The sequence below is a fragment of the Talpa europaea genome (assembly GCF_964194135.1).
Source record: "Talpa europaea genome assembly, chromosome: 6".
NCBI classification, from domain to species: Eukaryota; Metazoa; Chordata; class Mammalia; order Eulipotyphla; family Talpidae; genus Talpa; species Talpa europaea.
Window position 1 is genome coordinate 39,184,326 of NC_140072.1, and position 13,493 is coordinate 39,197,818.

Consider the following 13,493-nt stretch of genomic DNA (forward strand, 5'->3'; position numbering starts at 1 on the left):
TGAGTTAGTGACTGGTTAGGGTTGGAGTAAAATTTTATCGATAATGAATATTCATAAATACATTCTCTTCGTAACTGGGAAGATGGTTGAGCATCGACTAAAGTGGGGAAGTCTGGAAGAGAAGCTGTTTTTGTAAAGGATTGATATATATTGTTTGCTCTCTTCTGATTATGCCAAATTTCAAATTTGTGGGTGATTAGGACAAAATAGTGCTCAGAGGCAGGTTTAACATAAATAAGGCACCTTTTTCTTCACCTTACCAGTTTTGGTGTCCCAGAGATAAGACATGGTCCTTACTTCTAAATAAATTACTTCAAATGCTTAGTGCAAAAAATGAAGGATCTTATGATCAAGGCAAAATTGAACCTATTTGTGTATTTTAGAATGAGGCTAACCATGCTAAAAGACAGAATATTTGTTTAAAAAAAAAAAAAAACTTGTAAAACTGGAACTACCTGTCCTGAATAGAAATACTGCTTTGAAAGTGAAATTATTTTTTTTAATTTGTAGGAACCAAAGATGATAAAAAGAAATGTAATCTCAGGAAAAAAATTACTGACTATATGGATAGAGCAGAAAACATAAAGCAATATTTGGATCAAGAAAAAGAAGGTAAAGAAGCTCTTTTAGAGAATGTATCCATAAACTTTGTGATATAGTCCTTTTCATCCCATTTTTTCTGGCTCTGCATTTGGAGCTCTGTGTGGTCTGGATCACTTATTCCTGGGTCTTTATCAATTTGCTGTGTATTTCTGGTCTCTTATACATAAGCTAAGCTTCTTGAGAATCTGATATAAGCTATATGTACTGCAGAATTTTGCATTCCATTTTAAGGAACTTACAGATCATGAAGTTTATTAGTGGACTTGAGTTTAAATAATACTATAGAGGAATATAGAATGTAAATCCAATATTCTTTTTGTATTTCCCTTTATAAAATGACCAAAATATTACAGTAGTAAAGAAACTCTTGGGACTTTGGGATTTTGTTCAGGAGTTAAATGTTTATAATGATTAGAGGTACAGTAGATATCACTCCCTATTTATTAGTTCCCTACTCGTGAGTGTCCAGTTTACAAATATGTCTATAAATGGCCTTTGCCATCTTTGCCTGAAGAGCATACTCCTGCTGCTTTCTTTAGCTAAAGGAACTGCTGTCCTCAGAAAACCAGTGACCCTAGCCCTTAGCTGTTCATCCTCACTATCCTTACTATAGCCCTCTCCTCACTTCCCTCTGGTATTCTGTACCAGCCCATACCATAGCTAACCCTGCTGAGTTCCTCTGTTGAGTGGGAATAATTGTGTTTCCTTTACGCAAAATTAAAATCTACAATGAGATTTCCTTCTAAAACATTAATGAGGGCCTCCCTGGTGGCTCAGGGGTTAAAGTCAGCCCTATCAAGCTATTGGCAGCCACTGCAGCATGAGTTCGATCCCCAGCCAGGGAGCTGACCCACAAGGCACAGCAGACCTCTCCTGTCTTGCCTGCTGCTCCCCTCAGCAGTATATTTCAGTAGATCTGCCTGTTCTACTCCCCACTCTGTCTCTGGTGAATCCTCTCACCACCCCCTGCTCTCGCCCCGAACCTCTGGCCTACACCCTAGTTCTTGTATGCATAAATAAAAGTAAATCTTTAAAATAATAAAATAAAACATGAATGAAATACAGTATTTGATGACATTGGATTAAATTAATAGGTGACTAGCTTGGCTTAAAAATTGATGGGTAGTTGCTAACATATCTGTGGGAATATTAGTAACAGAGTACAAACTACTGGTTTTTAAATAAAGTTTGAAAGTACAACCACCATGGAAATTAGGAATCATATTTTCTAAAAACCTTAAATATCTTTGATAGCTTATTTAGTAAGTATTCATTAGGAATTAACAAAAACTGGCACAATTCCACTGATCTTGTGACATCCTTGTCTTTGGCTTGGGTTATTAAGTGTAATAAATTTCCACTTAAACTAATCTCTACAAGTTCTAAGAACAATTTCTAACATACTATACTACATTTATATGTTTAATATCCACTATAAATTGCAGAACATGAAAAAAAATTTGTATTTGAAGAGAAGGACCAGCCAGCACTGAGTTAAAACTTGTGTTTCTACTCATGGTGACAAATTTATCTGACATATTTATATACAGTTCTCTCTTGAATAAACTTCTTGGTCTATAGGATTTAGCTCATGAATAAGTTCTAAGAAATGTCTGAATGTTCCCCCTTGCCTGGCCTCTGTGAAGACGGAACTTACTCATGGAGTGGTTTGCTTATTTATCTCTGTATTTGTAGCATCTTGCAATGTGCCTTGTATATAGTAGACATTCAGTCAATATTTGCTGAGTGGATAAATAAAAAAAAAAAATTAACTTTTATCTGATCCTGATTAATCACTATATATAAATACAGTATATATAAAAAGAAAATGTTATCACTGGTTTTACTATTGAAGTTTATGTTTTGTAGATGGAAAATATCATAAGCAAATTAAAATAGAAGAGAATGCAACAGGTTTCAGTTATGAGTCACTTTTCCAAGAATACCTTAATGAAACAATTACTGAAGTTTGGGTAGAAGATCCTTACATTAGAAATACTCAGCAGGTAGGTAAAATGTACTAAAATATAATACAATGTTATCATTTAAAATGTACAATTTAGTAATCACCTATCCAATATCTTGCAGCTGTATAATTTTCTTCGATTTTGTGAGATGCTTATTAAGAGTCCATGTAAAGTAAAAACTATTCATCTTCTCACCTCTCTGGATCAAGTAGGTATCTGAAAACACTTAATCTTTGTTTCATTACTTTATTCAATTACAATTTATAGACCAATCAAGGAAAACCTGCAATAATGCTCCAGCTAGAGCTACTTCCTTGGGAATGAACTTATTATCTAACAGTATGCATAAACCATCTTTTTTTTTTTTTTATAGTGATAGATGTATAACATTTTTTTTTAAGATTTATTTATTTATACAAGCACTGGGCACAGTCAGAAGCGCGGGAGGGTGAGAGGATTCACCAGAGCCAGAGCCGGGAGCAGAGCAGGCAGAAAGACCGAAGTACACTGCTGAGGGGAGCAGCGGGCGGCAGGGGAGGTCTGCGCGCCATGTGGGACCCTCCTCCGGTGACCGGGGAGCAGCTGGGGATCAAACCGGCACTGCAGAGGCTGTGGGCAGCTTCGCAACCCAGCGCTCAACCGCTGCGCCACTGGGGAAGCCCTGCATAAACCATCTTGAGAAAACATGCTATTGATTTTAGTATGTTGTTTCTTGCACTGGGTCTCTCTGCTAACCTGTCTTATTCAAATAGTTTGTCAGTTTAGTCTTTTGGATGTTCTAGGAGCTGCTTATGCACTCTGCACTATTGACTAGTTTGTCTTTTCATTAACAATTATTAAATCTCGGGCCTCCCCGGTGGCGCAGCGGTTGAGCGCTGGGTTGCGAAGCTGCCCGCGGCCTCTGCGGCGCCGGTTCGATCCCCGGCTGCTCCCCGGCCACCGGAGGAGGGTCCCACATGGCGCGCAGACCTCTCCTGCCGCCCGCTGCTCCCCTCAGCAGTGTACTTCGGTCCTTCTGCCTGCTCTGCTCCCCGCTCTGGCTCTGGTGAATTCTCTCACCCTCCCACGCTTCTGACTGTACCCAGTGCATGTATAAACAAACAAACAAACAAACAAATAAATAAATAAAACATGCCTCTATAAAAAAAAAAAATTAAAATAAAAAAAAAAGTTAAAAAAAAAAACAATTATTAAATCTCTGTTTTGATTCATTGGCCTCCTGGAGGGTCATTGCATAATAGTGGGCATCTGTATCTGGGCTTTTGACTCAGAGAGGAATGCTTCTAAATAAATCAAATTTCTAGGAGAAAAAAAGCAGTCCTTCTGGGCCTCCCCTGGTGGCTCAGCGGTTGAGTGCTGGGTTGCGAGGCTGCCTGCAGCCTCTGCAGCACCGGTTTGATCCCAGCCACCGGGCAAGGGTCCCACCAAAAAAAAAAAAAAAGGCAGTCCTTTTGAATAACTGAACAGCATCACTAAAGTATATTTTAGGAGATAGAATTGTGTTTACATTGGAAAAAAGCAATTTTTTAAAACAAAATTTGTTGATTTGCCACTCACTTGCAAAACTATAATCATCTGACCCCCTCTGGATCCTTCTTCCTCCCCCAACTCTGGTAACCACCATAATGGTTTTCATAGAGACTAAGAAAAAAGTTATTTTGATGAAAACAATTACTTTTAAACTACTTCATATTTGGTTGCTTCTTTGAGACAACAGACATTGAAACTAGTATTGTTAGGAATTGGCGCCTCAACTCCGTCCGGGGTTCCCAAACACCACACGGAGCCAGAGATGCAAACACAAAAAGGCTTTATTGCTAGCTTAAGCTAGGGCCCAACTCTGCCTGGTACACTGAAGCAGCAGTCCCATCAGGTTGAGAGAAGGGCCCCCTTGCAGGGCACAATGCTTTCTTCATACCATATTGTCGGGAAGTAGGACTTTCCAGTCTTAGCACCAGGTCTATTCTGATTGGTTGATCTGTTATTGTTGGTCTAAGTTTCATTAAGTTCTGTTTTCCCTAGTTTCTGTGGTCTCTGTGGTTTCTGCACAGAAACGAAACTCAGCTGTGCTCTCCCTGAAATGGCTGCTGTCCCGTTCATCCTACAGTATAGAACCACTTCACTTAAAACTGAGGCAGAAAATTACATTTTTCATATTCACAGGACAATGGGAGAACAGAGCAAGTTAGTGCCCTGAATGAAATAAAAGGGTCACTCAGGAATCATGGAGTGTCATTGCAACTAGACTACTCTTCTTCAATACATGACCGAGAAATTAGGTTAGTATATTGTAATAGTTTAATTTTTAAGCAGTGGAAATATACTTTTTATTTCTCTTATTAATTGTATAGATTGTATATATTCAATTTAAATATTACATTTTAAATAAAACTCAATTTTAGTGTCTTCACTTTTGAGAGGGAAAGTCTTAATTTTGTTCTATATGTGAGTTTCACATTTCCTAATGGCATAAAATTTACATGTTCTGTGTCATATAAAAAATGCTTTTCTGTCTATTCAACTACTTATATAGTGTATGGGAGTAATTTTCTTTTCTAGTGAAATAATATTTAATGTGGCTTTACTTACAGTTTATTATTCTAGTAGATATCACAGTATGCTATAAGGAAACAGTATAAAGTTATTTTAGTGATAGGTCCCTTTGCTTAGCAGTGTTTACAGTGATGGCATCCTTTGTCTTAATGAAAACTTAATCACAAGATAAATGCAAAACAGATGAAAATGCAGCTGCTGTGATTGAATTAAAGGTCAGAATCCCAGAGCTCTTTCTACTTACATTATCCAACTCTGGTAGGGGAACCCCTAAAACCACCATAGCCCACCAGAGTATACATTGAAGCCATTTGTTAACAGAACAAGAACGTTTATTTCAGCAAGCTGAAATTCAAGAGTAAGTTTAATTTACTGTCAAACTCTATCAGTTAGTCAAATCGACTGCTGGCTTTTGTAGGACTTTCTGATTCTTTATGGACACAGCCAATGAATAATTCCAAGTTTGGTTCAATGCATGCCATGAGGAAGGGATTTTCTTTGTTAGGAGGAACTTTTGCTGACACTTTGTACACTGCAGCTTTAATAATTGTCTGACTTAAGTGTCTGGAATGCAATGCTATATATACATTTCAATAGGTTCAACAATGGATGGATTATCAAGATTGGAAGGGGACTCGATTATTTTAAGAGACCAAAGGTAGGATTTAGTTTTATGATGAGTGTGTAGAACTCTTGTTACATTTTATTATGGATTTAGTCCTTTTTAAAAAAATTTTTTTTCTTTTCTTAGGGTCCTTTTTCCCTTGGATATTTTGATTATGATTTAAGACCATGTCGTGAAACAACAGTGGACATTTTTCATAACAAGCACACAAAAAAAATATGATGGGCAGTAGCCTAATTTACAATATATGTTTCTTTTTTTATGTGATTGTTGGATTTTTTTTTTCTTTTGACTGACCATTCCTGTAATGTATGCACTTAACAATAAATTTACACATTTTTACTAATTTATGAATCATTCAGTTGTGTAAGCAATCCTAAATATTTTGTAAATATATTATTCAGTAGATTTACAGTTTTGTTTTCAAATCATACAGTTAAACAGTATACCAGTTTTTATTTGCCTTTTGGAGAGTGATTCAGTATATATTGGGCACTTATTCTGAAGATGAATTGAATATTAATCTTAACCCTGGGAATAAGTCCAGGTGGAAAATTCATGGATTAGCGTACTCTTAAGAGACAGATGGACAAGTGGGTTTAATAACCAGTTAAAAAGTATAATGCTAATTTTGTCACAATTAAATGTCTTTGGCAAACATTCACCAATATTCAGAGCTCTTCTAATGCAGCTTACCTAACTCTGTAAGAGCAAATCAGCCCATTTAGCTATCCAGATGCACTCTGGAGCTCATTCAAACTTGACTGGCACATTTGTAAAACTTTGCATTTTAGAATCAACTGTTCTAGGTGAGCTCATTCATTCAGATTCCAGGTGACTGGTCAGGGACAAAGACTAGGTTGCATGGAGATAGACTGGGAGAGGGGATATACGTATAGGCAATGGGCAGTCCAGAAGGTTTAGATAATAAGTTAAGCCAGAGTCCACAGAGGGAAACAGAAATACTGGTATTGGGAGAATGCACAAATGAACATCATCTCCTGCAGAAAACTGAAGATTAAATCAAGATTAAATGGTGAGGGCCTCCCCGGTGGCGCAGCGGTTGAGCGCTGGGTTGCGAAGCTGCCCGCAGCCTCTGCGGTGCTGGTTTGATTCCCAGCTGCTCCCCGGCCACCGAAGGAAGGTCCCACATGGCGCGCAGACCTCTCCTGCCGCCCGCTGCTCCCCTCAGCAGTGTATTTCGGTCCTTCTGCCTGCTCTGCTCCCCGCTCTGGCTCTGGTGAATCCTCTCACCCTCCCGCGCTTCTGACTGTACCCAGTGCATGTATAAACAAAACAAACAAACAAACAAATAAATAAAAAAACATGCCTCTATTAAAAAAAAAAAAAGATTAAATGGTAAGACGAAAGCCAGGTGGAAATCATGGAAATAAGGTAGGATAGAGTGGGCCTGGGTAGACTTGGACACCAGCTTTATATTTTGCCTTTATAAGCAACATGATTGAGTTGTCACAAAAGACCAAGAAGGGCTTCCAGAAAAGTTCCTGATGTTTTTCTCTGATATTTCCAGATTTGGGTGTAGAAAATGCTGAATCTGAAAATACTGAAAAGCAGTTTTGCCAGGCTTTTATTATGAGGATATTAAGGCCTCATTAGAACATGTAGACGAGTATTGGACTTGATCAAAGTTACCTTCTGCAAAGTATCCTAGCTTATTTTTCCAGTTACCCATCATCACATGAATGTAGAGTGGCTTTTCATTCAGATGAGCACATGTGTTAGACCTTCTTTGTTTCCTATTGAAACAACTCTGATTTCTAGAGTGTATGTACTATCAAGTATAAGCAACCCACAACCCTATGAAATTATCCAACTCTCATAGGAATTCTCCCTAAGAGATAATGATACTTAAGGAAGAGAGTCTAGACATACTAGTCATAATTCTAGATTTTGGAAGTTCTATCCCTAAATCCAATTAGAACACTGGAAGGCTACAAATACAAGTTTACCTATTAAATATATCAAGAAATGTGCAAGATCTATGTGGAAAAAAAATCTTTATGGAAGGATATAAAAGTTTAAAACTAGAATAACTGGAAAGACAAGTTATATTGCTGAATGGGAAGACTTAAGATGTCAGTTCTCCAAATCAATTTATTAAAGTGACAAAAAGAGACTACCACTAGGACATTTGCTTGACCAACCATAAAGACAAAGTACATGATTAAAAAAATGTTTGGGCATAAGAATGGAAAATAAATTAATGGGCTAGAATTAGGCATCTGGAACATGAATGAGGAGTCAGAACATGTCTGAGAGCGACAAAGTGAATGTGTGTATGAGTAATTAATACACAGTAAATGTGTCTTTCAGATCAGTGGGGAAAGGCAGACCATTCTATTGTTAAAGCTACTCTAACTGGCATTTTGTTATTGCAGCCCTAGCAAACTAACATACAGTGCTTTATTACTTACCTTTTAAAAGAACTATCTGTGTATTATTAGAAAAATCAATTGTTGGAATAATAAAAGTGACCATTGTAGGTCAAGAGAGAAGCAAATGCAGGTAATAAAGGACATTTTGAAAAATTTCATGCTGGAGTTGAGAGATGAAATGAGATTAGGAAAGAGTTAAGGGCTCAGAAAAGTACAATAGGTTTGACTTAATGGGAGAGGGTGAAGGATAAGAAATTATAATTAAAAGGGAGAATTTTAGAGTTTAAGGAATACAAGGTGGCAAGAACCCTGGGTTATATTCCCTAGGAGAAAGAAAAACTAATTTTTTGAGGTCAGAATGTTTGATAACGGTTTAAATCTCCAATGGTAATGAGTTAAACTATAAATGTATTTGAAATATTAAAATCAGTGATGAAAGAGAGCAAAGTATCCTAGAAGTAGAAAAATATGACAAGACTAGGGGACAGACAACTTCAAATTGGGGAGAAGTTACTATAAGAGAATAGGCCTTTTTTATTTTAGGAGATATACAGTGTACATTTGAAATTTAAATTTTCTCATTTAAACAAATATTAAGAAATTTACTTGAAATCACATTATCCCCTTAATTTTTTCACAGAGAATATTCCATTTACTGTGCAGTTCATCATCTTCTAGACTTGTTTTATGTAATGTAGTTTCAATTGGGCAAAACTTACTGCCAATAAAACTTGAATTTAACTTGTCACATATTTCTAGTGGCAACCAATGATCAGGTGCTTCAATTTTACAAATTTCAATTCTTCCATTCTTTATGTCTATAAATATTTTAATTTCCAAATATGACTGTTCATATAACACATTAAAAGAAGTGTTTATAGTAAACTTTGGAGTTTTGCCATATATCCACTCCCAGGTTTGTAGTTCTTTGGCTTTGTTATTTATTCCAGGAAACAGTGTCTCATCTGTTGGGTTTATTAGGTGAATATGTTTATCAATGTGATGATAAGCAGCATATTCTGCAGCAATAGCATTCATCATTACTTCACAGGTCAGAGTGGGATCCTTATCCAAAAGATTTTTTACTAAGGAAGGTATGCTGGCAGTGGCATTGCTTCTGATCCCTTGGTAAGGGCTCTTCAGCAAAGATGACAAGAAGGTCCTGTCAGTACTACATAATAAAGTGCAATGGTGATAAGCAGTAGTCCGGCCAATCTTAGAAGCTGTTCCTGAGATTTTAAACTGTCCATCAAGTAAAAGGTCAAACCTTTTGGTAGGCTGCACATCCAGCTGAGGCTGGACAGCATTCAGAGCTCTTACAACTAATTTCAGATTTTCCATCCGATCATACTTTTTTTTGGTTGAAAAAAAAGTCAAATTGATATTACCCATATCATGGTAAACAGTTCCTCCTCCACTTCTTCTTCGAGCCAGTTTTATACCTTCTTCTCTCATCAGATTCAGGTTGCATTCCTGCCAAGGATTCTGATGCCTACCAATCACAACACAGGGAGAATTTCTCCAAAGGAAAAGAACTGGCTTGCCTTCTAGATTCATGTGGTCATGGATCCAGTCTTCTACTGCCAGATTTTGGTACACATCATTGGAAATAGACTGTAAAATGAGCCCACTTTTTACTGTGCTTTTAAAGCCAGCTGCTGGGACCTTGAAGTTACAAAGTAACTGGAAGCAATTCTTCTTTGGAAATGGGATCTGCATGCTTTTGAAAATGAAAGGCAAACAAATTGATTGATATATAAAAGGAAAATGAAATTCTATTTTCTAGCTATCAATTCTTGGTTATTTAACCTAAACTTTTCCAATTCTCTAAGTATCTAGACTAGTTGCTTGTCTTTAACTATCGTTAGCCTTTAGTAATTCTACAACTGAGTATTCTTTACTTTTTTTTTAAGATTTATTTATACAAGAACTGGGGTACAGGTCAGAGGTGCAGGAGGGTGAGAGAATTCACTGGAGAGAGTGGGGAGCAGAACAGGCTGAGGGGAGCAGCGGGTGAGGCCGGAGAGGTCTGCAGTGCCATGTGGGTTTCTCCCTGGCTAGGGATCGAACCTGCGCTGCAGAGGCCGCTGACAGCTTCACAGCGCTGTACTCAACCCGCTGTACCACCAGAGAGGCTCTACAACTGAGTATTCAAAGGAAATATATAAAGACAAATCTCAAACCACTTCAACTGATATGGAATAAGGACACAGATTTTTCAAACAATAAATCTACAAAAGCATTATGGAATATATCTCAAAGCCAAACTAGGTATTTTGAATTCATAGGTAATACATTTTCATTAAGAAAAATGAGAAAATACAGATAAGCTAAAAGCAAAATAAAATAATCCATAATGCCAGCCTGTTTAGATGATCACAATTAATGTTTTGGTGTGTACCTATTTTCTTCTTCTACCTAGTTCTGCATGTGTAACATACATTCCCCCTCAAAAGGAAGTGAAACTATTTCAACGTTATTAAGATCAATGATGAAAGAGATCAAAGCATCCTAGGAGTAGAATATATGGACAAGACTAGGGGACAGACAACGTGAAATGGGGGCGAAGTTACCAAAAGAAAATAGCTTGACATCAGCCTTAATATTGTAAAGCAGTAATATTCCATTGTTAGATATACCACAGTTTATTCAAATAGTCCCTTAGTTCATAATTTTAATTATTGCTAGTTTTTCTGTGTTGACAATATATTCATGAAGATCTCTGTGGAAAGCTTTAGTTCTGTCCTGTAATACTTTAAAAATAATTCCTATTTCATTTGAGATATAAGATTTATTGGTGGCAAATAGCCCAAGGCCAGCCGCTAAGCTTGCGCTGGAAAAGAATACGCGGATCACAGCTGCCCTGGTCCCCGCGCCTGCAACCTAGGCTGCTGGGGAGACGCGTAGGAACCATCGCTGAGGTAAATGACCCTCCCTGAGTAATCAAAAACTGGGCTCACCGCAAGGGAGCGGGGTGCAAAAGGTGCAATTTCTGTGGGCACTGAACTGGGCTACAGCCCTCATCGCGGATCTCAGGACTTCGGAACTGAGAACTGGGGCACGAAACTCAGGGTCTGGGATCCCCACGAAGGAGGGGCACAGGGCACACACAGCTCCCAGACGCCACTGAGGTGATCCAAGCCACCCCCACTCTATTGGCGGGGAGGGGAAGGGGCACAGTTCAGGAAGAATACTAGGAAAGATCTCTGGCACCACCTAGTGACTAGAACAAAAATCACCAACTTCTGATGGAAGCCAGGGATCCCAAAACCACCCTCAGGCTGAGAGAGTGGGCCACACGAACAGGGTTAAGAAGGGAAACATGGTGTGGAGCACGACCCCTTTCTGGAACTCAGAGCCAGACACAGGATCTGGGGCGTGGGACGGGCCATAACAGTGGGCACTGCACAGGGTGACAGCCAACATTTTGGATCTGATAACCCTGGAACTGAGACTAGAGCGCAGAATTCAGGGCACGGGATCCATACAGCTGCGGGCACAGCACTGGGTGAACACGGGGCAGACACATCACTCAGCTTGAACAAGAGCCCCTGTGCTGAGGTGTTTGTCCCCACCCACCTCTCCCGTTCCTCAGAGAACCACTGGGAGAAAGCACAGGTCAGCAAATACAGGTCTCTGGCACCACCTAGTGACCAGAACAAAATCACAAAATTACCAACTAGCTGATTCCCTGCTGGAACTGAGTTAATACAGAGGGAGGAAACTGTAAGGGACAGTGCCCAGCAACACAGCATCAACGCCCTGGTGGAGTATTGGCATACAGTGCTGGACTTGGTCTGGTAAACAGTTTCCAACACTACTGAAGGAGCACCCCAAAGAGATGCACGCCACCACCAGTGGCACAACGTCCTAATGCATAGAGCTAATTAGAAAGCAAACAGTAGGAAGAAGGAAAAATATAAATAACCAAGCAAGCCCAAAGAAGGAGGACACACCACAAAAAGAAAAACAGTCACCAGAGCTCAACACTGGAAGAACTTCTCGGGGCCTGTCAAATAGAGAATTAATGATCATGATTAAAAAGCAGAAAGAAAGTGAAAAGAAAAATATAATTTGAGACAAATAATCACTGAACTGAAGAACGAAGTTGAGACCTCAAGAAAGGAAAGAAAAGAAATGCAGGAGATTAAAAGATTACTAGAGGAGATAAAGAACTCTGGGAAAAGTAATGAAAAGAGAATCCATGAAGTAGAAGAACAGATCAGTACTCTCGAAGATACAGAAATAAAAAGAACCAAAAGAGAAAAGGAGAGGGCCTCCCTGGTGGCACAGAGGTTGAGCACTGGGTTTCAAAGCTGCCCGCAGCCTCTGCAGCACCAGTTCGATCCCCGGCTGCTCCCTGGCCACTGGAGGAGGGTCCCACATGGCGCACAGACCTCTCCTGCCGCCTGCTGCTCCCCTCAGCAGTGTATTTCGGTCCTTCTGCCTGTTCTGCTCCCCGCACTGGCTCTGGTGAATTCTCTCACCCTCCCGCGCTTCTGACTGTACCCAGTGCTTGTATAAATAAATAAATTAAAAAAAAAAGTAGAGAGAAGTGCAAAGGAAGAAGTATGAAGACATTTTTGGACAATTATCAGACTCCATGAAGAGAGGAAATGTGAGAGTTAAAGGCATTCCAGAAGATGAAGAGAGACACAAAGCAACTGAGAAATTGTTCAAGGAGATAATTGAAGAAAACTTCCCAAGCATGAAAAAGGAGACGAATGTAGACATACAAGAAGCAAGAAGCGGCCTCCCCGGTGGTGCAGTGGTTGAGCGCTGGGTTGCGAAGCTGCCCGCAGCCTCTGCAGAGCCGGTTTGATCCCCAGCTGCTCCCCGGCCGGCCTCCGGAGGAGGGTCCCACATGGCGCGCAGACCTCTCCTGCCACCCGCTGCTCCCCTCAGCAGTGTACTTCGGTCCTTCTGCCTGCTCTGCTCCCTGTTCTGGCTCTGGTGAATTCTCTCACCCTCCCGTGCTTCTGACTGTACCCAGTGCTTGTATAAATAAATAAATAAATAAATAAATAAATAGATAGATAAATAAATAAATATCTTTAAAAAAAAAAAAAGCAAGAAGAATACCCAATTACCACAATGAAAAGAAAACTACAGTAAGACACATAATAGTAAAGCTTGCAAGAGTCCAAGATGAGGAAAAAAATAACGAAACTGGCAAGGGGGAAGAAACAGATAACTTACAAGGGAAAACCAATCAAATTAACATCAGACTTCTCTGAAGAAACGCTACAGGCAAGAAGAGAATGGAGTAATATATTCAACAAACTTCAAAACAGCAAATGCCAACCAAGAATACTTTAACCTCTCCTTCCTCTATGAAGAAAAAATATG

At 39.2% G+C, this 13,493-nt stretch overlaps 2 protein-coding genes across 2 annotated transcripts; one reads left to right on the forward strand and one right to left on the reverse strand.

Moving 5' to 3' along the window:
• Positions 1 to 563: 563 nt before the first annotated feature.
• On the forward strand, positions 564 to 6,099 carry MITD1 (microtubule interacting and trafficking domain containing 1; the record flags this gene model as incomplete). The annotated part of the gene is made up of 6 exons (XM_084235116.1): positions 564 to 612; positions 2,473 to 2,609; positions 2,692 to 2,778; positions 4,734 to 4,849; positions 5,721 to 5,781; positions 5,875 to 6,099. The coding sequence occupies 6 exons, from the start codon at positions 564 to 566 to the stop codon at positions 5,968 to 5,970; spliced, it is 546 nt and encodes a 181-aa protein (XP_084091242.1). The 3' UTR covers positions 5,971 to 6,099.
• Positions 6,100 to 8,756: 2,657 nt separating this feature from the next.
• Positions 8,757 to 9,863, reverse strand: LIPT1 (lipoyltransferase 1; the record flags this gene model as incomplete). Its single annotated transcript, XM_084235335.1, has 1 exon — positions 8,757 to 9,863. The coding sequence occupies one exon, from the start codon at positions 9,861 to 9,863 to the stop codon at positions 8,757 to 8,759; it is 1,107 nt and encodes a 368-aa protein (XP_084091461.1).
• Positions 9,864 to 13,493: the final 3,630 nt, after the last annotated feature.